This window comes from Dysidea avara, chromosome 12 (assembly GCF_963678975.1).
Source record: "Dysidea avara chromosome 12, odDysAvar1.4, whole genome shotgun sequence".
NCBI lineage: Eukaryota > Metazoa > Porifera > Demospongiae > Dictyoceratida > Dysideidae > Dysidea > Dysidea avara.
The window spans coordinates 11,779,620-11,806,223 of NC_089283.1; the positions used below are offsets into that span (position 1 = coordinate 11,779,620).

General features: G+C 39.2%; 1 protein-coding gene across 1 annotated transcript in view; it reads left to right on the forward strand.

Annotated features, from left to right (window-relative positions):
• Window positions 1–26,604, forward strand: part of LOC136240249 (eukaryotic translation initiation factor 2A-like) — a 48,051-nt gene that overhangs the window by 19,976 nt on the left and 1,471 nt on the right. Inside the window, exons 9-19 of the mRNA XM_066031177.1 lie at window positions 6,724–6,840; window positions 7,275–7,343; window positions 19,691–19,792; window positions 19,853–19,893; window positions 21,067–21,111; window positions 21,411–21,499; window positions 21,557–21,629; window positions 21,677–21,764; window positions 25,854–25,918; window positions 25,980–26,028; window positions 26,400–26,476. Coding sequence (XP_065887249.1) covers window positions 6,724–6,840; window positions 7,275–7,343; window positions 19,691–19,792; window positions 19,853–19,893; window positions 21,067–21,111; window positions 21,411–21,499; window positions 21,557–21,629; window positions 21,677–21,764; window positions 25,854–25,918; window positions 25,980–26,028; window positions 26,400–26,476 — 815 coding nt within the window. The remainder of the gene's footprint in view (window positions 1–6,723; window positions 6,841–7,274; window positions 7,344–19,690; window positions 19,793–19,852; window positions 19,894–21,066; window positions 21,112–21,410; window positions 21,500–21,556; window positions 21,630–21,676; window positions 21,765–25,853; window positions 25,919–25,979; window positions 26,029–26,399; window positions 26,477–26,604) is intronic.

The window sequence follows — 26,604 nt, forward strand, 5'->3', positions numbered from 1 at the left end:
GCTAAATAAAGGTCACACAATGCAATGTTGTAGTCAATGATAACAGTCTTGTGTACATACGTATGACCCGACTGCGTACACAACGCAGATGAGACATCCATTTTGTGAGTGTTTCACTGAAGTTATGCCATAGTCAGTATGCACTATAATATTGAAGCTATCACTACATGTAAATGCTATTCAGATTGCTATAGTGTGGTACTTACTTTTAACACTACAATTAAAACTAAGAAGCTCATCACATCTGATGTGTTAAATAAAGTACCATTGTTGAAAAACCAAAAATTCAAATTGACATCCTATTATGTTGGCTGTGCTTACCCAGACCCGGGTGCATGATTGGCATAATTTGGGAAACATTGGGCAGCCCAGAACGTGGCTAAGTGAAGTGCCTGACCAAGTTAGTACATGGCTTCTGCATTACCCTTGTCATCTTATGACTGTGGCTATTATGTAACGAGCCAGAGAGGAGTGTATATATACTTGGTACACGTTGCTACTCCATCTCCCTAATATCTTGATTAGCCAATCCGGTATCCCTGCTGCAGCGGCAGTGGTTGCTGCACCACTTCTAAAACTATTACTGGAATATTGATGATGACTGTACTTAGTTTTCAGCATAAGTTGGCGAATGGTATTTGTCAGGTGCTGCCTGTCTAATGGGGAAAATCTGCCACCCTTGAACACTGGTGAATCATCTTGGAGTGGTAGAATTGCCAAAACATAAAGTTGGAGTGCTCTGACGGGGTATGTGGATGTACCACTAGCGTGAATGGCATGGTATGGCCATGTCTAAAAGGATCAGTTTTAGACTGCTCTATCAGCACAGTGTATCTGTTCCCAGCAAGCTGTATGTGCCACCAAGTCAGATTTGGAGTTGCAAATTTGCTAGCTCTCAGGAATCCATAAAATGCTAGCGTGAAGGCTGCCCAGAGCAAATGCTTTTCCAGGGGGGAGAATGAGGGATCCAGACTAAGTTTTGACTTCAGTGTCTGAAGGACAGTGATGGTTATTGTTAGGCGAGTGTGGGATGATACACCTTGTGATCGTTTGATGCCAGTGCACAACTGGTGGGGAAGTTCGTCCTTTGTGGGGTCCTCAAAACCTCTCTCTATGTGACCCAGGTGTATGCCAGCAAGGTATACCTTGATAGTTTTGTATGACCCCTGGCATGCCATGTAACAGCAAAAATAATGCAAGGTAAGTGGTGAGGCTGGAAAGGCTGCTACTGTGTATATGTTGCAGAATTGCTGAAGAGCTCTCACTCTTACTTGATATGTTTTCCTGGTGGATGGAGCAACCCCTAAGGATGATAGTGGCTGAGCAATCCCTCAAGAGCTGAATCGGCTATGCACGGATGGTATCGGGATTGGTGGCTGCAAGTTGGTGGAAACAGTGGACCTGGAAGCGAGAGAGAGAATCAGCAATGTGGTTATCTGTGCCTGCTATATGAGTAACAATTACATGTATGTTATATTGTGCTGCGCATGTGGACAAAGGACAAGACTTCAGGGCAGTTAGTGGTGCCTTTCTTCCAAATCTCTACTACAGCCTGATTATTGCAATGGACCAAGACCTTCTTTCTAGGCCAATGGTGGCCCCAGGTGTTCACTGCAGAAGCTATAGCAAATAGTTCCTTCCAAACTATGCCTCTGTCTACTTGTTCACCTGACACTTTGCAGCTAAGGTCTATGAGCCGGCAGGGAAATATTCTACCTGCTGGGACTACCTTGCAAGCAAAGGATAGTTTTCTGACTAAGGAAAGCAGTTGATGATTTGTGCATTTATTCTTCTTCCTAAGCGATTGTATTGATAAGATAAGGTCAGCTTTTTGTTCCAGTGAGATACTGGCTGTCATGTTCTCAGTGTCAATAACAATCCTCAGGAATGTAAGTCAGGTTGATGGGCCTTCAATCTTAGAAGTCTTGACAGGAGCATTAATATTGTTATATAAGGAGAGCATTGCTTGCAGGTTGTCTGAGCATTCCTTTGTACCAGGTGAGCCAGCAGTAAAGAAGTCATCTAGATAATGGAGCACATGGCGTACACCATGGTTGTGCTGGAGGGACCAGTGAATGGCATCAGCTAACTGATTAAATAGAAAAAAGGTGCTGATCGTAGGCCAAAAAGGCCTCAATATAAAATTGGTCTCGCCATCAGATGCCTAGAAGGTTCCAGTCTTCTGGTCTTACTGGAACAAGGCAAAATGCATTCTTAAGGTCTATTTTTGCCATTACAGTGCCCTTACCCAAAGCCACCGCATATTGGAGCTCTGGATGTTCTGCAATTTGGTGGTATAGAGCGTTGCAAGCTGTCACGGAAGGGCGAGTGAGGACAGTTGGCTCTTAGCCCCACAGTAAGGGCATGGCCATCGTTGTGTAGTGTTGGGATTGGACATGTTTTCGTACCACACTTCTTGATGGCACTGGTCCCAACAAAGGTAGGGTTGGAAGCAGCCGTTGTACGAAACTGCCCGTCATAAGCCTTCAATGGAAAGGTGTGGCTGGCAGATGTTATGATGCGTTGGTATCCAACCAGCTCCAATGCACATGCAGGGTTGTGTGAAAGCAATACCGTTAAATAAGTGTTACATGCTTGCATCCACATGGAAAATGATGTGATGGGTGCAGGCTTATGCATGGCATGATGTGCTGTGTGTTGTGAATGTGATGATGTTTTATCAAAGTAGCACAGCAAAGTCAACATACTCACCCTTAATTATCTGTTGTTGTAGCTGAATTGGTACAGGTGCGGGGAGCTGTTGAATGGCATACTGAGGCGGCAGTTGCTGAAGGGGAGGCTGGATTGGCGGCTGACTTGGTTGAATGACTGGACTTGCTGATATAGCAGTGGTTGTGCTGGTATAGGGTGGGGCTGTATTGGTGCTGTCTGCTGGGGCAACTGTTGGTTGATAGGTGGCATTGCTGTAGCAGGCTGTTGTAGTAATGCTGTCGTGGGCTGCTGAATTGTAGGCTGCTGAACTGTAGGCTGTACTGATACTGTCTGCTGGGGCAACTGTAGGTTGTGGGCAGGTGGCAGAGCAGTAGTGGGCTGAGCTTGCTGGTTGCCATCAATTAAAGCAGGAGACAGGGCCAGTGGCCTGGTGCAGGAATTGATCGAATAACTGTACAAGGTCTGTCAAATTGGCAGTTGTTGGCAACAACGATGCAATCTGTGACGAGATGTTCAATGGCAGCGATGATGTTACTGGTAGCAATGCTGATGAAATCATCGACGGCACTGTAACAGTTAGTTGTGGCAGCGATGATGGTGGCGGTGGAAACAGTGGTAGTTGTTGAGTGACTGGTGACGGCTGAGAGGTTGGAATGAACTCCTGCTGTGGCAGTGCTGGATCACTCTGTTGTTGCAAGACAGGTGTCATGTGGATGGCATCGTGCAGCCGTTAGGTCATCATACCCTTGGCGCCAGTCATTACGAGGTGTACCAGGTGTAGGCGTAATACTACTGCTGTCAATCGTGTTAGCTGGGTTAGCTGGGTGACGCTGGCTTGCATCACATCTGGAGTAGTTGGAGGATTAGTTCGGCGAGATGTTTTCAGCACGATAGCTTGATTTCTCCCTGATGGTGAAGGATACAATACCTATCTCTAACAATTTTACCAGCGCAACGTGTGGTATGCGTACTGTACTAATAAATGATGTATGGTGCATGTGACCCATTGTCCCCCCCCACTACCCCTATGTCTTATAATATTCTGTTAACTTTTATTTACTGAATAAATAACATTTATACAGTACAGCAGTGATTGTATGGTACAGTAGTACTGTATACATACTAGAGGTGTACCGATAGAGAAATTTTAAACCGATCCGATATATTCCGTTATACCACGCCTAAATGCCGATACTGATCCGATATATCCGATATAGTCATAATGAAAAAGATCTGTAAATACAGTTGAATGGTTTATTGTATTATTTTATAATCTCTTATTGTTGTATTGTTAATCATGACACTTTACACAAATTACACTACTCTGTGTTTCTATAGGTTCAAGTATGTTTCATCGAAAGTAAGTTATGCTTTAAGAAAGTGAGCATCTCTAATCTTTCTGCCAACAAACATCATCTCCTATTGCTGTCAATGATTCCAGCATCGCTAAATAAAGACTCGGAGGCAACTGAGGATGGAGGGGTAGACAAATATTTTCTAGCCAATGCTGCTATTACAGAATAGCGTTGTTCATTGCTCTTCCAATACTCCATGGGGTTCTTAAAAAGGTTACTTTTGGGGTTATCTATGACAGGTTCATGTATGTAGTCATCGATCATAGCTGACATTTTATCCTTAAAGTTTATAGTAGGTGTTGAGCCTGGTACCTTGGCACATTTTTTGATGGCTTTTTGGTAAGAGTCATACACACTAAAACCCTTTTTTTAGTAGGCTCCATTGAAGTACTAGTAGTAGATTGTATAGAATCAGATTCAGAAGATCTCAGCTGTGAATCGCATGGCCCATTTGATGGATTACTTTGTCCCTGATCTTCATCATCTTGTTGTTCAATTGGTATCTCAGAATCTCATTCACATACCTGTATCAATCGATCAATAGCAGACTGAGTTGTTTCTGCGTCATAAAACTTATTTTTAAACCTTGGATCAAGTAGGGTAGCAAGAAGGTAAGTATCATTAGAGTAGACCTGCTCAAATCGAGAGTCAAGTGATGACAATATTTCATCTTTGGTAGTTAGGATGCCCCTAAACTTGTCTGCAGTCTCCGGCTCACTTGAGTCCAGCTCCATCTTTAAAATCTCTAGGAATGGTATGACCTGTGACACCATAGCTCCCTTAGCACTAAATTACTTAGTAATACGTTGCATGGGCTCCAACAATTTGACAATTTTTTCAGCTAGTTGCCACTCGTTAGAACTTAGAGTGGTCTGGCAGCTCAAAGTCAGCATCATATAAGGTGACAGCTCTTCTCTGCTCAACTAGACGATCAAGCATGTAGTATGTTGAATCCCATCGGGTGGGTTCATCTTGTATAAACTTGTGATCAGGTAAGGTAAGTTGACGTTGAATGGCCTGTAACCTTTCCACTGCTAAATGTGAATGTTTATAGTGACCAACAATCTTCCGGCATCTTGACAACATGTCAGATACAGAGTGTTGAGCCAAAATACAATCTTTAATAACTAACTAACTGAGGGGTATGGATTGCACAACCAATTGCTGCAAGGCCACACTGCTCAATACCTGCTACCATATTGGCAGCATTGTCACGCACAACAGTGTGTACTCTGGATTTTAGAATATTCCAAAAGCTTTGTGATCATTTCTGACATAGCAGCTGCTGTGTGCGATCCAGCAAAGGGGCACACTTGAAGGACGTGCTCTTCTCGTATGAAGGTAATGGGGTTAATGTAGTGAGCTGTCCAACTGATAAAAGAATCCCCTCCAGCATCCCTTGTCCATATATCTGTTGTAAAGCTTATTGGGAAGCTATCTCCACCTGAGTGAATATCTTTCATCAGCTGCGCCTTGATTGCAGACATTTCTGGGATTATCTTTTCCGCAAAATACTTTCTTGATGGGACTGTATATAATGGGCACACATTACTCAAGAGACACAGGAAACCAATATCTTCTACAATTGAAAAGGGTTGAGAGTCCATTGCTATCATTTCTGCAATCCATTGTGTCACTTTCTTATGCTGTGGGTGGTCATAACTCCATGAATCCTTTCGTTCTTTTAATTCAGCCAGTGTAAGTTGCCACGCGTCAGTTTTCTGTCGCTTTACCTCGTATTCTTCAGTTTTTTTATCAGCTTCTTGTTGTTGTTTCACTTCTAATTCTTCATTCTTATCGATGTGAACTCGCTGTAAATGATATCGCAAGTTACTCGTGTTAAAATTCTTAGTAGTCGTTCCTCCACGACTAATACACTCGCCGCAAGTTCCACACACAACTTTTCTAGAATCGTTTGGATCAACAGTGAAGTAATCCCAGGTAAGGCTTCTTTTCTTGGACATTCTTCGACCACGTGTTAACTCTTCAATTATACGAAGAAAAAAGTTTATCGCGCACGCCCTATGCATAATTATATCGGTATATCGGATTGGTTTTTAGCATGATATTGGTTATTTCGATATGGGTAAAAGTCTTCATATCGGTCACCGATACAATATATATCGGTATATCAGTACACCTCTAATACATACTATAGTAGGGATCATGGATATTTAGTCTTTCCTGCCTTTTGCTTCATGTCAGCTTGGCAGTATTGGTTGGGGACCTAAACAAGTCCTAGAATTCCTTCAGAGCAACCCTAACCATTCCAACAACAAGTTGTGTGTTTTTAAATTTTTTATTTAGCTGGATTTTCTAATAATTGACTGCCTGCCTTCCAGCAAATTTATTACATTTAAGGCTATGAGCTTGAGTTCTTCACTGTTCAATGTCACTTCAACCCGAGGCATGCCTTTTCACCAACCGCAGGCATGCATCATGGACTTACCTTTGTCCTCCTTCATGTCCCGCTTCTTTCTCCATTATCATATAGGTGTTGATTTGTGGCAATACGTCAATATTGCCTATTGAGAATTATCTCTATTTTGTGCAATGACTTGATTGATTGCAGAGGTGCTTCTGAGTGCCTATACGTATTATACATTGTCTTTAAGATGTGATATTGTAATAACTGTTTGTGTTATAGTGCTATTTTAATGTAGAAGTTATCATTGTTTGTGCATGTATAATGCAGGGACAGCAGTATTGGTTGTGACTGCCACTGATGTTGATAAATCTGGTGCTTCTTACTATGGTGAACAGGGATTGTATTATTTGTCTGCTAAAGGAGTTGGCAACATTATCCCACTAAGTAAGATCAACTGCAGAATTAATTTTATTTCATTTTTTTTAAGTTTTGGCATTTGATGTAGCTGTTGTTGGAATAACACATTATGAGACCAAACTCTGTACAGTGCAATAGATGGTACAAATGTGAAATTAAAACTGCAGTATTAGTAGTTAGTAAATATTGTTTAGGGAGATAGTGCTTATGCATGATTATAAATATTATATACAAACCATCAAAGTTGCATACTTGCAGTCCTGTTTAAGTAATAGCAAAAGTAAATAATTTACTCTTGGTAATAGGATCAGTGCAAGTAAATGAAGTGGGTCACAGTTTCTTTTTTAAAAGTTTAGTACTAAGCATGTAGTTGTAGTAACCATTGTAGGTGTTGTGACTATTGGGTCTTGTAGATTTCTTATCACATATGTGCATACATATGTAAAATTGATCTCTTGCAGAGAAAAAAGGACCAATATATGGAGTCGAGTGGAGCCCAAATTCTGAAGAATTTTGTGTTTGTTATGGATGTATCCTTAGTACTATATGGTGTATTTATTAAATGCTTAAATTACAATCTTGAAGAAGCTTTGCTTGATATGTACGTATTTGTGCCCACCTTGTGCTCGTATGCTATCAAACATATTATCAGAGTACATGTAATCCAGGATACTATAAGCAGTAAAACTATTTTCTTTAGTATATGCATAATATCAGCTGTGTTAAAAGTACTGTATAGCATATACACTGCCTATATCTAGATTCTAAATGTTTAATTCAGTGAAAGTGTTGATGTGTTTCAGCAGCTTTACAGGGAACCACAACAAAAAGTGTAATCATACTGGCCTTTCTGCCTAAATCTTAATTACATACTTGGTTATTGATATTGTATGTGCCATTTACAGATTGGCATAGATAATACAAGTAGGGATTCACAACTGTGACATCACTATGGGCAATCCTTGTAACGGGTAGGGACTTTTGAGTGGCCATATCTCACTAATTGCTTATCCTTGGAATTTACCTTGACAGTTTCCTATTCACTATTAGATTAAGTGAGTGTTGTCAAATCACGGCGGTTTGCAGCCAGTTTGTCTCAGAACTTCTTCGCTATGGTTGCTCAGGCGTGGCGCCAATAAATTTTGTCGTACTATTACTAAGGATTGTGACAAGGTACGAGAACTTTTAAGCAAATGACTGAAGATTTTTATGAATGTTATATTTTGTGAAGTGAGGCTGATTCTGAACCCGTAACCAAGACCAAGTCAAACCCGTAACAAGGATTGCCCGTACATAAAACTATTAGTTCCTACGGAAATGACATCACTGTTGCGAATCCCCACTGTACTATGTAATCTATGGTAAAGGCACATAGTAGTTAATAAGTCTGCTAACACAAGTACACAAAAAATTTGGAATTTTCAACTAGAGTATGGACCATAGCACATTGATAAAAAGTACTGAAACAAGCTGGAGTAGTGCATGATATATTAAATCACAGTAAAACAATAAGAAGTGTTATATCCCTACCGTGCTCAGGATATCATATTGGAAATACACAGTTTCTTATTTTTACTGTGATTTAATATCGTACGCTACTCCAGCTTGTTTGAGTACTTTTTATCAATGTGCTATGATCCCTACTCTAGTTGAAAATTCCAATTTTTTGTGTAGTTGTTTGTTAATTTTTTTTTTGTAAAATAAAATTAATGTGACTGGTGAACCCACGCATACCCAGAAAGAAGTGGCCCTCGTGCCCAGCTATCAATTATTGTCTGAAAAGTGAAGTATCCATTGTCAGCTATGTTCAAGCAGTACAAATCAAGAACTGTTCAAAAGCAACTCTGCAATCAAAGTAGCCACTATGAAAAACATGGACAATTTCCATTATGAAGGGAAGCCATCACACGCTACTGCCAAATTGACACCTTTCGCTGTCAGCAAAGATGAATGGGACACTGGTAAGTCCATGAAGAATGCACTGTATGTAATGCGCTATGCCAAAAGGCACATGTCCTGCTTTTAAGTTCATAGCAACTTGTTGAAAGTGTTTTGGGTCGATCTGAAGGCTTGTTTGGGCTTAACCAATACTACTTCATCATTGTCAAGGAAAAGTGAGGCTGGTTTTTGGGTGATGTTTTTCATGGGCCACACCCAAGCCTTTGTGGTCCCTACTACATATACAGTACTATCATACTGTATGATTATACCTATTGGAATGCACATGTGTACACCTGTATTGAAAGTAGTGTATACAAAATAGGAATACTTTTGAGTTACCATTAATTCAATAATTTTTGCATGTAGTTTACAAGTACTCTACTGCTACTCAATCTATGCTTCAGTGGGCTGAGGCTTCATAGTTTTGGTTCCATCTAATCTATTTTCTAATAGATGGTCCCCCTGATTAGTAGTCCCTTTATCAACGTAGCCCTCATCTGCTAGATCATCCTGATCAGTATCTAGATTGTCTGTTTGGCTGTCAAGATCATCTAGTCTGCCAATTATGATGATACTAGTCCTGGTAATCTGGCCATCATCCAGCTAATCATCTTGGTGGTGTATATTCTTATATATCCTGTAAGGCGCTCTCCGTGACTGCCACCACCTGCTGCTACGTGTACTAACAATGACTTTATTGAGTGGCTTAATTATAATATAACAATAAATTAAAATACAGAAGTTCAGTTTGAAGCTGCCACTCTCACGAGTCTTCTCTAAGACTACCCTTCACATGATCCACACTTCCGGATATTTTTGGATACGATTGTCCGGACTCCACACTTCCCTCCTCCTTTTTTGGCTGATCCCTTGGAAGAAGCCACTTCATTAAATTGTGCTGGTGGGCAGATCACTCGTTTTCTAGTGACTGTGACATTTGTAGGCTGTTGCTGTGTTTCACTCACTACTGACTGATCTGTAGAGTTAGGTCTAGTTGTCTTCCTGATTTGTCTCCTTCTCCTGGATCTACCATGACCCATCCACGGTACTTCTAACTGTCTGCCACACTTGGACAGCCTCTTTAAAGAGACATTCAGTTTCTCGGAATTAGGATCATTAACCTTCTGTATGATGGCTGACATCTAACACTCGATAAGGTCCTCTGTAAGTGCGGTCTAAATGGAACTTGGGTTCAACCTTCATCATTACTAGATCTGCACACACTATAGGAGATTCCTTACTAGTCCTATCATAGAAATGCTTCTGGTTTTGTTGAGCCTTAACAATGTACTTCTACGCAAGCTGTCTAGCCTGTTTTAGCTCTTTAAATAACTCCTTAGCATACTGAGACTCTTCTGCTGGCAATGACATTGCTGACTGGTAAAAGTCCATACTGGTAGGAACCCTAGGGTCTCGACCATATAGCAGGTGTCTCACCTGTAGATGAATGAGGTGCAGTTTGATACTCCAACAAGACAGGTCCCAACAGTTCATCCCAGTCCTTGCCTCCCTTGGTAAAAATTTTAGATAGCATCTGCTTCAATGTTCTGTTAAGTCTGTCTGTGGGTGTGCTTCCGAAGTTGGTAACTGGAATATCCTGGCAGTCTCCTGCAACACCTCACTCATAAATTCAGCTGCCCTGTCATGGATAATACGGTTCATGTTTACACACAAAATCAGTTAACCCTTAAACCCGCACGCTCCAATAAATAAGCGTTGACACATGGCTGTTAACAAAGTGCTGTAACTGACGAATGGTTCTTCCTATGGCTACGTAATCAACACAATTCTATTTGTAAGTAAACAAGGATTAAAATGGTACCTAGGGGTTTCCCCTAGCACGAAAGCATGGGGCGAAAACTCGCCCTGAAACTATTGTTATGCAAAATAAGCACACAAACCCCTTACATACCTTTAGAAAATGGTTAATATCTCCTTCCTACTTCATCAGATTCATGTGAAATAAACACAAGGCGATTCCATATTCAATGGCGAGTCATGCCATATATAGCTCATGTGATTTAATAAATTGTTAATATGGCTGCCATCACGGGTATTGAGAAATAACGGAAAATCAAGCCACCGTTTTCCATCACTCCATAACAAGTAAGCCTCTGTTGTTATAGTGGTTATTTAGACTTCCTCAAGTAGCCCAATGAATAAACGTTCTGTTGGTTATAGCTTTAGGCTAATAGAGTTAAGCTAGTCTGGTTAGACACGCCATTTTAAATGGTTTTGTGTAATCATGTATTCCTTAAAATAACATGTGGGTTTAAGGGTTGAACACTTAGCTACTGTCTGAGCTGATCTGTCCTTCACAGCATAGACTTCAGGCCACTTCGTTAAGTACTCTTGGAACACGAGCATACTTGTTCTCACTCCAGCTCAGATCCATTTCTTTAAAGTCCATTTCCACAATTTCAAAAGGATCGGACACAGGAATATTCTTCAATGGTGGCTTGGATTGTCTACCTTGACCCTGAACAGAAGCACATACAATATACAAGCTGCACATTTCTTATATACATCTCTCATCATGCTTGGCCAGTAGTACAACAGATCAAGCTTCTTCTTTAACTTTTTAGCTGAAAAATGGCTAGCAAATGTAGCATCATGATTCTCATCTAGGACTTGCTGTCTCAAATGTTGAGGTACCACTATCCTTCTTCGATCAGGCACATCCGAACTCTCATAATACAATATTCCATCAACAAGGTAATAACCTTTCTTTCCCAAATTGACAACTTGGACAGCTTGTTTTGGACCCTCTGGTAAAATCTTGTCCTGCAGGTAAGCAATAAGCCTCTTAACCTCTTCATCTTTCCTTTGTTCATTCTGCACTTTGACTAACACATCATCTGATTCATCTGTAAAACTCACTAAGCATATGTTAGCCATTTCAGTTGGTGATCGTGATAATGCATCAGCAGCTCCATTAGTAGTTCCTGGCTTAATCTGTAACTCAATGTTAGGGAGAAATCTAGACAATCTTAGATACCAGTGTGCCAATAATCCTTTTGTTTGGCTTTTCAGGTGAGTCAGAAAAGCAGATACTAAAGCTTGATGGTCTGTAAAAACGGTGACTTTCTTTCCCAATAAGTATACTTCAAAGTGTTCTACTCCAAAAACTAATGCTGCCACGTGGGGGCATACTTTTCTCTGCATCATTGGTATGTCTGCTGGCATAAGCTGTAGGATGTCTCAGTTTATCCTCACCTTCTTGCTATAAAATAGCTCCAAACCCTGCTTCACTAGCATCTGTCCACAAGAAGAACAGTTTAGACAAATCTGGGTGCTGAAGTACTGGAGCGGTGATTAGTAACTTCTTAAGCCTCTGAAATGCCTGCTCACACTGAGGCATCCAATCAAAAGCAACCCATCCTCCACTGCTCTCATCTCTTCTGGTCATTGCGAGAGGTCTGGCAATAGCTGCTAAATTAGGGATGTGTCTCCTATAAAAGTTAACAAGACCAAGAAATTGTTTAACAAACTTACAGCACTTTGGTTATGGGAATTCCTGAACAGCTCGAACCTTCAGACTGTTCGGTTTCACTCCTTCTGGTGACAGACAGATATTCTATTTCCTGTTGAGCAAACTTACACTTGCTAGGTTTCAGTCTCAGTCCAGCCTCATCCAGGCGACACAATACTTTCCTCACATGAGCTATATGCTCCTCCATTGTAGCAGAAACCACTAAAATGTCATCTAAATATATAAATACAAAGTTCCATTCATTACCACAAAACAAGTTGTTCATAAGTCGTTGAAATGTAGCCGGGGCATTGGTGAGCCCCAATGACATACGACAATAGTGAAACAAACCAAGATGGCAAGTAAATGCTGTCTTAACACTTGCTATCCTCAGCCATCTGAACCTGATAATAACCCTTCATCAAGTCTAAGGAAGTAAACCGCTTTCCTTTATGATTTCCAACAGCATCAATAAGTTGATCTATCCTTAGTATCGGATATCTGTCAGCAACCGTATCTCTGTTAAGTGCACGATAGTCTACACATATCTTCAAATTTCCATCCTTCTTGTGCACTGGAACTAAACCAGAAGCATACAGACTATTAGACGGTTCTATGCACTTTGTTTGCAGTAGCTTCCTCAACTCATCTTCCGAGTTCAGCCCTTAGAGAATATGGCAATCTTCTAGGGGTAGTTCTGGTTGGCTTGGCCTGCCCTGTGTCAATCACATGCTCTACTAACCCTGTCTCACCTAGTTCTTCATCTGCAAAAGCATTTATGTAATTCAGTGACAACAAGCATTCAATGAGAGACACTCTCTCCTCTTCAGAACAATAGCTACCCACATCTAACTGTCTCTGTGTAGCTCTTCTCTTCTGACTTGCCCATCACTAGTTGCCTGAGTAGAATCCACTCTACATAATCTAGGTACATCACTGGTGTTTGTCCACAATAGATCTTGTTCCTCAACTAGAGATACTTCTTCCAATACAGTTTCTTTCTCTAGTACAACTGGTTCCTGAGTCCTATTGGTCAGGGATACACTAAAAGTCTTGTTACCATTCTATAATTCATCAGGGAAGTCACATAACCTTTCCTTCATAAGGTCACCAGAAGGAGACAACACACCAGTTTGCATTGTATTTGTAGTAACCTCATCAGACAAACCTACATCTGTTGTTCGTGTTTGATATGGGCCAAGTCATAATGATTGTTGTATAGTAACACAAAACGTTGATTCCTGCTTAGCCTCAGCCTTACTTTCTACTGGTGACACTACTGTGCCATCTATGGTGTCACAGTGAATCCTAAACTGGTTAAGGCATTTGTGCCCAAGATAACACTACAGTTTCTCACCTCTCCCTGCCACTTTGGCTTACTAGAGTCAAGCACATAGCAAGGAATTAGTTCGCTTGCTCCTGTCTCCTCTACCTCGATTGGCAATGACACTAGAGCTATTGCTCCCAAAGGTCTACCACTTGCTCCAATAGGCTGCACATCAAGAGGGAGATTATGAGAATGACATTGCTCCTTGGACCACCCTAGTTTCTCTCTTATCAATGGCAGTAACTCTTTCCTTGCTAATGTAACTTGGGCTCCATGGTCCAATAAACCTCTTGTTGGCACACCACCAACAACAATGTCCACCTTATATGTTGGCCCTTTAGAACTCACTTGATACTTGCCAGCAGTAGCATCCATGATAAACACACCACGAAACCATGGATCTACAGGGGAATCATCAGTTTCTATAGTTACCCTTTTACTAGACTTCCAGGGCAAAGGACACATCTTTGTCAGGTGTCCCTTCTGATTACAATTACAACATTTAAACTCATTCCAGTAGTAGAAATGCTTGCAACCTGTTCTTGCTTTCTTTGCGACATCTGTCCCACTTCAGGGCTTGGATAATTCTGGGGTTTGACACTTACTCCAGTGAAGCACTTCTTGGAGTCTGTTGTGATGTCCGTCTTTCCCTTTCCTGTAACACAGCCTCCGCTCTTAGGAGTCTATGAAGAATCTCCTGTACAGATCCATCAGTGATCTCTTTTACCTCCTGTAATTCTACTGGTACCTTATTCCAGAGTATCGACTCAAGTGTTTCATCAGTCAGTTTCCTTGGTTCCATGCGTTGATAATTCTGCATTACATCTAACAAGCCCTGGGCAAACTGCTCATTAACATAATTCATGGCATCGCTGGTAGGTTGTACAGGGATCCAAATGGATGCCATACTAGCCACAGTAAACTTCAACAATTCTTTCCCAGGATGCCTTATCAGTGTCCTTCAATGATCGTTGCCAGGTAGCCTTAGCTGGACCACTGAGAAACCACGAGAACCAACGGGCTCTGTTCATCTGTCTATCCACAATCAGTAGTAGCCTCCTTGTAATCTACCCACACTTCAAAGTCATCATTTCCACCCTTCCCACTGAACTTGTCTATTCTAAAACGAAGTTCCTTAAATTCTCGAGGTTGCAATCCTACCACAGCCTGAGGGGATGGTCTTCATCATTGCTACTACTGCTGGGATCTTCTAATGACTTCATCTCATGTGACAGCTGTTCAACCAGCTCACCAGTCATTGTACCCACATCACAGGCACTAACAGCCTTCTGTACTGCAGGTTCAGTCACGCAGTGCCTAAGTTCATGACACTCCTCCTGCAAATGTGCCTTCTCTACCTCATGCTCGGCACGCAGCTTCTCGAGTACAAGTGTCGTTTCATGCAGCGATTGCGCACTGGCCAGCCGTTCATTGCTTAAATGTGCGTTTTCTAGCTCAAGCTTAAACATTGTGAGAGTGGCCCTTTTTCCCAACATCACGTGCACACATACAACAATGCTTTACTACGACTATTAGTTAATGCATCATACAGAGCATCATCGAACTTGTCTGGACCTCTCAGACATCTCACATGCTCCCATGATTCACAAAAGTCGCACTGCATGGTCTTGTTGTCTTCTATCACCTCTTCCTTGCAGCTCCAACACTGGAATGTCATTTATCCTCTGTCTGTTCTTCTCCCACGAAGTCTGCTTCGAGGATATCCCTGTTTCAGACATCCAATCTCAGCAGAACCTCCAAAGTTGTAAGGCGCTCCCATGACTGCCACCACCTATTGCTACGTGTACTAACAATGACTTTATTGAGTGGCTTAAGGGTGCTCGCGGCTATTTGAAGCCATACAACATGCAAGTTTTGTATTGTTGCTTATACTCGCATAATGTATAAAATGAATCCATATGCTACTTACGTTAGAAGTGTTTCTCTTTCTCTTCAACACAAACCAAGCAGAATTCTTCTAGCCTATACCATTTTATAGCTATGCGTAGTTCTTCATGAAGCGCTTAAATCGAAACTAGTCCTCCATTTTTCACAGTAGAGCACTGGAAACCACATTGAACAAACTTCAGCTTATAACTCACAACTCTATGTTTAGTATTAGTACACAGCATACATATAACTTAAGTTAGTACTAAAAGTGTGCTACACCATTCAAAACCTCATGTTCTCGGTGCCGTAACTCATGAAGCCATAACGCTACGGACAAAATCTAAACATAGATCTCTGGAGAATTTATCAGCGAATCTCCCTATAAAATTTGAAGCCTTCACGGCTATCACTCAAAAACTAGTTTTATTTTTAGTAAACATGTGCAAAGATTGCGTGCGCCCAACATTATTGATACAATAACCACACAAATTCCTATTGACCGCAATCACCAACTTTTCAAAATAACATGTCATAAACGCTGTTCTAAACACAAAAAGCTCTGCTTTCTCTTCTTCACACACAGGAACAGCTTCTTGCTCCGTCTGGAGTCTCCAAGTCGCTCTTGGATAGGTTACGCTAGGCACGCCATCATCAGCAGCTTGTAACGCCTTGTGATTCCAGCTGGTAACATTGTCCCCTACATAAGCAGCTTACAATTACAATACTAACTACCAGCATATACCCTATCACTCGAGAAAACAAGGCATGAACGCATGTTGCCTACAAGCGAAAAGTGCGTTCACCTTTGTTGCCTTAAATAACACTTACTTTTAGATTAATTCATAACTGTTGATCCATCAGACAATCATTTGCTAACACTTCAGTGACGATTCCGAAGCGAAAAACATGCTATTCTTCCTCGTGTTCTCTGGCGCAAAACATGTCCGCTTAACACAGATAATGCCAATTATGATGCAATAGCTGCATGTGGTTTCTGGGCTGGCACTTAAACGGCTTCAAATATCAGCGAGCACCCTTAATATAACGTAATCTATTGAAGTTCAGTTTGAAGCTGCCACTCTCACGAGTCTTCTCTAAGACTGCCCTTCACGTGATCCACACTTCCGGATATTCTTGGACACGATCGTACGGATTCTACATCCAGTATACACCATGAAGATATTATTTCACTTCAATCCATACGTGGCTTCCTGTTTCTCACCATTGTATGATGTCTGTCCATTACATTGAAGATGGTAGGCTGTTGTGTTACCTTTTCAGTTCCCATTAGATTATTTGTATCCTTTATGAGGAAAGACAACAGGTTAGTCTGTCTTATTCTAGTACCCCAAACAATGGTATGAGCTCCTCCACTAATATTTGAAAATGTGTGTAAGCACTTGACCTGGAAGTGGGTGGGTACATCTTGGGCCAGTTTGTTAAGAAATCTTGAAGCTCCTTGTCTTTGGTAGATTGATCCTCACCACAGACTCAAAAACACAATGTGGGCAACTTTACAGCATTTGACTACATCTGCATATGTAACAAAGATTGTACTAGCCAATTGTTCAATGCAATGACCTGCTGTGGGTCACCGTGAATTCACTCTTGATCAGCTGCTCCTTAAAGTGAGCTGGAACCACTGTCAGTTTTCCTTTGGGTTTAGTTCAGTGTAGAACGAGTATGTTACCCTTAATTCCGAACTGGCTAGCTTGAGAAGCTGTCTTAATCTTGTTGCTCCCTGGTTTCTGACATTATACAGCATTTGAGTATTCTTCAACTTCTCTGAGTCCACTTCCACACATTTTTGGCCCCCATCTGGTATGTTTCCATACAACAGACTTGACTGCTGTACGAGAGTAGTGCAGATCCTAACCCATTAGTTGTAAAGGTAGTGTATAAAGTGGCTGATTGCCCACCAGTGTCTTCACCAGTGCTGGAAAATGACTGGAAACTAGTGTTTTGGAGTTAGTTGTACTACTTACAAAGAAAAATTTCTTCTCTTAAACAAACAGTTTCTTAACTTTGTTACTTGCTTCCCAGTTGCTAATGATCTGGCCAAGTTCCTCCATACTCTTGTCACAGTGCTGAAATAAAGCAATGTAGTACCCTGAAAATCCTGGTTGGGCCTCCAAATGTGAACTGGAGTGCCGTCAAGTTACCAGTAATTAATTTAACAGTCACTATTAATAGCTTAAAAGTAGCAAGTACAATGTGTGCACACATACAGAGTATGATGTGATTAGCTAATGTAAATATTCGTAGTTTATAAAGACTTGCTACATATACACAAAAATGCAACACAAGTATTTACGCTATGCATGCTACATGTGATGTGTTTAAACAAATGAACCCATAGTATGTACTTCCTTTGCTTTTTCAGTTTGTGAAACTGGATGATTTTTTAATTGGCAAAATGTTTTCCAGAGTCTTTCTCTTGCCTTCTTGTAAGTCAAAAATATTATAAGTAAGGTGATTTGCTCCATGCATGTAGCAGTGTTCGCAGCTATCACAGAACTCTCACCCTCAACACCTGCAAGTAGCAGTGCTATGAGTAGGACAGCATTTAATCCTATTGTTGCAATGAGGGTGGCAGACACACGAACCTCATTTAGACCTTTACCACAACAACTTTTGGTTACCAACAAATATAGTGTTATTGCAGTTATGAAAACAAAAACTTGAACTAGTGTCATAGTACCAAATAGTGATAAAAAAACTATCCTGGTTTTTGCAAAGTGATTGAAAAAGTCATCACAGTAGCCATCAGATGTTGTAGCAAGAGCACTCCTGTCTCCTGTTAAATCCACAGCAATCAACAATGTTACTGATAACATTGCTGCCACCCCAGTTGCAACAGTGTAGATACACAGCAGAATTCGATTGTTTAATTCTGTTAGTATTATCCTGTAAGATCTATACATCAGATATCCAAAGTGAGAGAGACAGATTACTTTTAAAATTTCGTACATAAACAAAAATACAATCACTCCATATTTCAATGTTCCACATATCCCTGTACTTTCGTGGACTGGTTGATGATATTGGAATACAGTTGTAATTAGTTGAAATACAAATGCAATATTTGCAGATGTACACAGACAAATAACTATGGTACCCATCACATTGTGTAATTCTCTGACAAAGATGTGTACCAAAATGTTAATGCTGCTTGATATGATAATGATGAGACCAGTCATAGCAAAAAATACGAAGCCACCAGTCTCATGGCTATTTGAAATACAATTGGTACCATTAGCTGGTGCTGTGAACATGGTAGTGGTGTTTGTGACTATTATCCAGTCTCCAGTATTGTTGAGGATGATGATGTTCAGTAACATATTGGACTCATTTATTCTGATAGTACACATGTTCACAAAACAATACCCAGGTGATAGTATCTCTAATGTATCATTATTGTACTCAACACTCACGTAGGGACATTCTCCATATACCGTTAGCACAAATGCAGTAAAAATCGCCATGAGTAAAATTGTCCTTCCATTTAGCTGTAGCATCTTTGTAGCAACAATTCAACTTGTATTCATCAGAAGGCACAATATATATATTTTATGTGCGTGGTAAGTATTACCATACTAATTGTGTTTACTAGTGAACAGTATCAGTGTTTTGTTTAAACAGTCGGGTCTAAATCTGGGATTACATGTTAACGCATGTTGCTGATCATAACACAGTCTTGGTGACTGTGAGACACTTCCTTTCATAGTATTCATGTTATCCAAAACAATATTATCACCTCTTCCACTTTTGTTTATTCATTTGGTTGCCAAGTGCTTTTGGATATATATACATACTACAGTGGAACCTCAGTTATCCGGACCCCACTTATCCGGATTCTCGGTTAACCGAATTACGGAAATGAATTAATATTAGAGTAGTGTCTGTTCTAGTAGGGTATTTGAAAATACTGATATTTTCAAAAATTTTGATTATGCTAATGTTATTTATAAAGATACGGACTTTTCAGATGTATGAACCACCTTTGGTCCCATTGGGTTCAGATAACTGATGTTCCACTGTAGATAAAACCAGTTTGTACATGCCATTGTAACTAGATGAACATGTGTGCTTCAAACCATGCATGTGGGAATACCATTGACCACTTTTTAATAAATATGTCTTCTGTGTCTATAATTACAATTCATTGAAACAGTACTGTATAAATATTAGTCCAGTACTCTTATATAAAACTGATATAATTTTGTTGTTACACTTAACTGATGTAGTTATGCCTGCAAATGTCACTTTATTCAATCAGTCTTGTGAGAAGGTCTATGATTTTGGATCAGGACACCGCAACACAGTTTGTTTCAACATTCATGGGAGCAATATCCTTGATTTTTAATAAGAAATCACGTGTTGTTATTGTTGATTCTTAACCTTTATACTTTTAACATTGGCTGGTTTTGGTAACCTGAGAGGGAATATGGTAGGCAAATTTGCTAATGTGTTTTGTGTGTAAAACACTGACAGATGTCCTATAATACTTTAAACAGATTTGGTTTGTACCGTATTTACTTGGTTAAACGCTGTGGCATTTATCACCTTAATTCCTTAAATCAATGCAACAAATTCAGTTGATCACCATTCAATGCTCAAAAAATGATGTTTAAGTCCTTATTTTCTAAATCGATTATGGCACCACTCAAGTGGGGCTACTATTGAAGGTGCATTCTTTAACTTAGGAAATACGGTACTATATATGTGACCCGTTGAGAAAAAACCTGCCATTTTCGCATAATTCTATTTTGTTATAAAATACACTGGATAAAAAATACATGTGCTACATAGAAATTTTAGCCAGGTTTCAATCACTTTGTTATGCACTGAAACAAATCTCAAACCAATAAAACCTATACACCACCAGATTCTCCTGTTTACTGGGAGTAAGAAAATCTTTGTTTCGTGTTCATACGCGTACGGTATGTGTACTTATATACGATGTGGTAGAAAAAAAGTTTTAATTACTGTTGTTGCTTAAATGTTGAAATGGCCTTCTTCTTTGTCCACACGGAGACGTACAGGGTGAACAAACTGAGCCAAACCCTGTATTTGTATGTAGCTTGTTTCAATTGTGAGTTATGATTGATTGAATAAGCACCTGTAATTTATATGCCGTATTTTTGCTGTACAAATCAAATTTATTCTGTTCCAACTATCTAGCACTACGTATAACCTCATGGAAAAATATCTTGCAAGGTTTCCAAGATCCTTGCAAGAAAAAGGACATTTTCAGTCCAAGTTTCTTGCAGCCTTTTAGGATTTGTGCACGTTTCTCTACAAGCATCTTGTACTACAAATCTTGCAAGCCTTGCAAGATTTTTTTTCCTGGGACTACTCTAAGACTATTCATCACAAAAGACTGAAACTTTGGCTGTCCACCCCTTTGTTATTATAGGAGAAGCATTAAAATGGAATTTGAGGAATGTGCGGGAAACAGCCATTTTTTGCTTAGCGGGTCACATATAGTAAGTAGATTGACATTTGTTGTTAGAATGCAATATTATTTAGTTTTTGGTAGTCACTAATTCTAGAAAACAACCACAGTACATGTGCTTTTTTCATTGTGAAATACATGCTATGTTGTTTGTTTTTTTTGTAGGAATTCTGGAATAAGAAAGAATTAAAGAATTTTAGTAATTTTCAGGTTAGTTGAATGCATGCATGCTGACTTATCTCATTTCCTAAGTGATTGATCATTACAATATGGTCACCAGGGGCACTTGTCCAAAGTCTTATTTGTATTAATGTACATTCATTAAGATTACAGTAAACTTCAGCAGCTCTATATACTTTGCAACAGTCAGTTAAAAAATGAACCAACTGTAACTTTCATGTCAAATATAGATGGTTCTTTATCCACCAGAGATTGTTGTTAGTCATCTTAAAAATCTTTTCTAAACCCAGCTACCGTACTACACATACAAATGTGTTTATTTTGTGTAGGCTAGTGATTCCACTAGTTATGAATGGGCCCAAGATGGAGTACACTTTGTCACAGCGACCACTGCACCACGATTAAGAGAAGGAAATGGGTATGTCACAATAATGCTTGAGGGACAGACAGTTTCATTGTACTATGTATTGTCTAGATTCAAGATTTGGCATGTCACTCAAGGGATTATCTATACCTGTGATATATCCAGGCCTCATGAACTATGGGAGGTATGTGTTATTTGACGATAAAATTTGGAATATATTTTTACCATCAGGTTAAATGGAGACCACCAAAATCACCCTTTCCAGAAGTTGATTTATCAAAGTTAGCATCACCTAGCATATCAAAGACTCCTTTAAAAGGTACGTCTTTTAATGTTACCATGAGTTTGACAATCGTGCTGAATTTTCAGTTGCATGAAAACAACATAGTGTGATATTAGATAGCCTGCAATGTTAGGATTGAAATGAAGTTGGGATCCAAACGATAAAAGTAGTGAAACGAAATAATATGACAGTATTACAACTAGGGCTAAAACAAATATACCGAATATTTGAATTCATCTTTGATTCGAATTCGTTTGAAGCAATTATTGTAATTTGAATCATCGAAATTACAGTAAAGATGGTGGACACTAGTAATGCGGAATCTTTGTCAGTCTCTACAACTTCAACAGCATCAGTCACTGGACTAGAGATGTACTGATAATTGGATTGGTGATCGCGAGAATGATCAGATTGATTGCCGATATGCCTTCCATATTCAGTAATAATGGGCACAAACACTATGAATCGATTAGTTTGCACGGCTAGCTATGAAATGCCTTTTTGCTCACTACAAACAAACAGAAAGCCTCTATTATATTCTATAAAACGCTAAGTTACGAGAAGCTATACGACTATACATGTGAGTACTGCTATTAGTATTAAAATATTCTTACACAGAACAGTATAGTGCACTAAGGCATAAACTACCAAAAATTGACTTTATGTTAATTAGCACATATCTCCATGATTCATGGAGTAATTAATATAGGTGTTGGTGTGGATGTATATACCACTGTTACCTAACATTTACACCCATAGTTGCCATGGAAACATCAATCAATTAGCAGATATCATATAAAAACTTGTTTTTACATTTTTCGCTACTACTTTTACATTAAAACTTCAAAAGCTATGTGCCATATGAAATCTCTTTGATACCTTCATAAAAGTTATTCAGCAAATTTGTGAAATTGTTTTTAAATAAAATGTTATGTCAATTTTGTAAGTGGTTTAAAAAGCTAATTAAATGCATTCCAATTATCATAGCCTGTTTCCCAAGAGGATGCTAAATTATTATTATTGATCAAATTTTTCAATTTGGTTTCTGTTCATATGTTATCAGCATTTACCTGAGAAAATTGTAAAAATCAAGCAAAATTTCTATTTAGTGCTTATCATGAGCATAGCCATACTAGTGAATTTTGAATTAAAGTTTGGCTTCTCCTGATCACTTTTTATCACTGAAGTGAAATCTAATTGTTTTACAATGTGAAAATGCTACTGTACAGAGGAAACATAAGAAATGCACACAGGATTGTCAAAATTTCTGATAAGTCATATTTAAATTTTGGTAGTTTCAGTATGCCTTGGTGCACTATAGCTGTTAGCTACACTTTAAGAATAAAAAACTGCACTATAGGAAAACTAAAGTGATCACCTGTGTATAACAGCCATCTTGGTAACTAATCAAAACACGGAGTAATCCGGACAAGGGAGGATGTATTAAAATGTTTATGGTGCCTAATTGTCTGGGTTGTGTAATAGAGGCCACATCACCATAAGTAGTTGTGCAATATAGCAAAGTTACATCACTTCTCTTTTCTCAATTCTACAAATCATTAGAATATACATCTTGCAGTAGCTACACCTGTAGTTCTATTTGATTTACACTTTACAGAATATACAATATTTTAATCAGTATAATCAGTATCACTTCTTTTAGGTACAAATTAATCGGATATCGATACAACTGAAAAATCCTTATCGGTACACCTCTAGTAGCTACGTCATCAGACACTTTTACTTCATTTCAAAAGCTGCCTATCACTACTGGACAGTAATCTATGCTATTACCATGGAATTCCCACTATCCTGTGAAATACCCATGAAAGTTTTAGTTGATAAGTTTTTCATGGGTACTGAAATACCCATGAAATGCTGGGGTAAAATATTGTGCCCCTGAATGACCCATGAACGAGTGAGTTTTCATGGGTTTGTATGTATGTACAACCCATGAAAAACCTGTGAAATCACACCAATGAAAATCCTGTGGAAAACCTATGATTATATTTCATAGGCTTTCCACGCATATTTCATTGGTGTGATTTCACAGGGTTGTACATACATACCAACCCGTGAAAACTCACTCGTTCATGGGTTTTCATTGGTACATTGTTTTGCTCCATGTATTTCATGGGTATTTTTTCATTACCTGTGAAAAATACCAACTGTAACTTTCATGGGTATTTCATGAGGATTATGGGAATTTCATGGTAATAGCATGGATATATTGTCCAGTAGTGTATACTGAGGTTTTAAGATATCAAATTTTAATGATGTTTTACAATTGTAAATAATAAGAAATAACACATATACACTGTATTTCAGTATTACACTACATATAAAATATTCTATTATTCATTCTTGACTAAGAATATTCGTTCTCTTTCATTTAGAATATTCGTTTTAGCCTTAATTACAACATACCTCTGTGGAAAGTCCCTGATTTGGCATTAATTGTTATTGCAGAATTCCATTGGATTACTCTACATATATGTATGTAACACTTTCACACCTCAGATCAAAGGAATTCCAGAGGATACATTTGCCATGTATACCTCAACACAAGGAGACATCTAAATGTACACCGGTGTACATTGAAATGTATCCCGGAAAAGTGGTTGCACTTCTAAAAGAGCAAGCCACTTTCATCAAAGCAAGTATAGCCTTAATGTGGATGAGGTAGTGGTACCACCCTCTGTTTGTTTTATACAAGCTCAGACTGAAATCGATTGTGGGAATAAATCAATGCTCACGTGATGATTACCACAAATTGAAGTGTTACCAGAAGCAGCAGTCAAATGAATGCATTTGGTATCCTTGCCATTCTACAAGTTGGAAAATGTTACTTAACCCTTAAACCCACATAATCCAGAAAACTGGATTTAAACTTAATAAATATGTATGCTTTGCACAAAGCGCTGTAACTTTCGAAGAGTCCATCCTATGGCTATGTAACTTACTTCATTCTACTTGTGATGTAGCAAGGATTAAAATGATACCTAGGGTTTTACCCTCAACGCTAAATTGTGAGGCCAAAACTAGCCGTGAAAATAACTTTTCGGTAAGGAAACACGCAAACCCTTTACATACCTTTATAAAATGGTCGATAACTCAATGGTAGTTGATCCTATCGCCTTGTAATGACTTCCATTCAATTAATTGTGAAATTTTGTATCAGGCCATATATGACTCACATGAGTAAACCCACAATCGAAATTAAACACATAGCAAGAATTTAGAATCATGGAGACATAACTCGTTGCTGTTCACCGCTTCATAACAAGTAGGCCACTCTAGTTACAGTGTTCATTTAACCTTCTCCAAGTAGCCCAGTGAACACACTTTTAGTTTATGTGTATTTGTAGGCCATAAGAATTAAGTTATCCCACCTAGTGTCGCCATGCGTGCCCATATTGTGTAAACACGCATTTCCGAAAAGTTCTCTGCGGGTTTAAGGGTTAAAGGTGAGAACTAGTGCATTCCCAAGCGTTTCGGCACACAGACACGCCCACATTACGGATGACACAAGTTAACCACTCTATAATGAAGCGTACCCCTTTAGGTCTTTAGTATACGTTGTGATTAGTCTTTAAACAACGCAAAAGCATTAAAACACTTGTAACTTTCCTGAAATTTGCCATACTCAACTTTCCGCAATATCTGTAGGACTTGTCCGTTTATTATAACAATCGTAGCTACAACGTTACTTGCTGCCTAACCATAATCAAATCTTTCAGGCATGCATTTATAACGAATTCAGTGATTCCACTCGTATTGGCATTAAGGCTATCAGCCTTAATGGATAGCCTTAATGGAAGCGTTACATATTAGCTGTAACAGGGGCACTTGTGATTTGCCAGAAATGTATTACCGCAGTCCTTGGGCTGCGCCCTTGGGCTTTCGGTATACATTTCTGGAAAATCACTCATGCCCATGTTACAACTATAAAATGTACTCTAGAATGCGCACTAGCAATGAAATACTTGAAGTCAACAGTCACTTTTGAAAATTAGATAATCAAGTTGTTTTGCTCAGTTAACTAAAATAAAGAATGCACTGTGTGTAGATACACATATTGCAAATATTATGTTTATTGGCAACGTATGTATGTTATTTTTCCAGATAAACCAGCAGCGTATGTTCCACCTGCACTACGGGGAAAGCCACAGTCTTCTAAACCCAAATTGGTAAGCTACAGATCATACTTACTGTATTGCTAATGTTCATGTTTTTGCCCAATTTTTGTAGCATGAGTTTGAACCACCTGAAAGTCTCTCCAAAGGAGATTCAACATCTGGTCAGTTATGTACATATATGTATGTTTTGTAGTACACTACTTATAACACAACATGCTACTAAATTTGTACTTTAACTCTTTGATACCAATCAGACAACACTTATTTGTTGATAACATTGGTACCTGTCCTGTTGCACAGGTTAACCTGGAAATGCACTTGATTGACCCAATGTGTTGTATGCTTCCCTAAAGTCCCCAACTGGTATACCAGAATGCTGTATACTATGAAAGAAAAAAATTAAACTGTGTACAAAAAGTAGACTAAAAACTTATGACATCAGCAGGAATTGAACCAGCAACCTCACACTTGCAAGCTGTCTTTTCTCTGACCAGTTTAGTTTATGTTTTATTCTGACACATGTATTTTGTAGAATCTTTGTCAAAGTCTGCACAAAAGAACAAAAGGAAAAAGGAGGCTAGACTAAAAGCAACACAAGAACCTTCTCAGGTATGCACTGGAATAGCTATATCTCTCTTGGTACTTTGAAAGTTACTATATGTGACTAGATCTTCAAGAATCCCACATGATTGTGTGAGCCTAAGTTTACATTGCAATACATTAAACACATGGGTAAA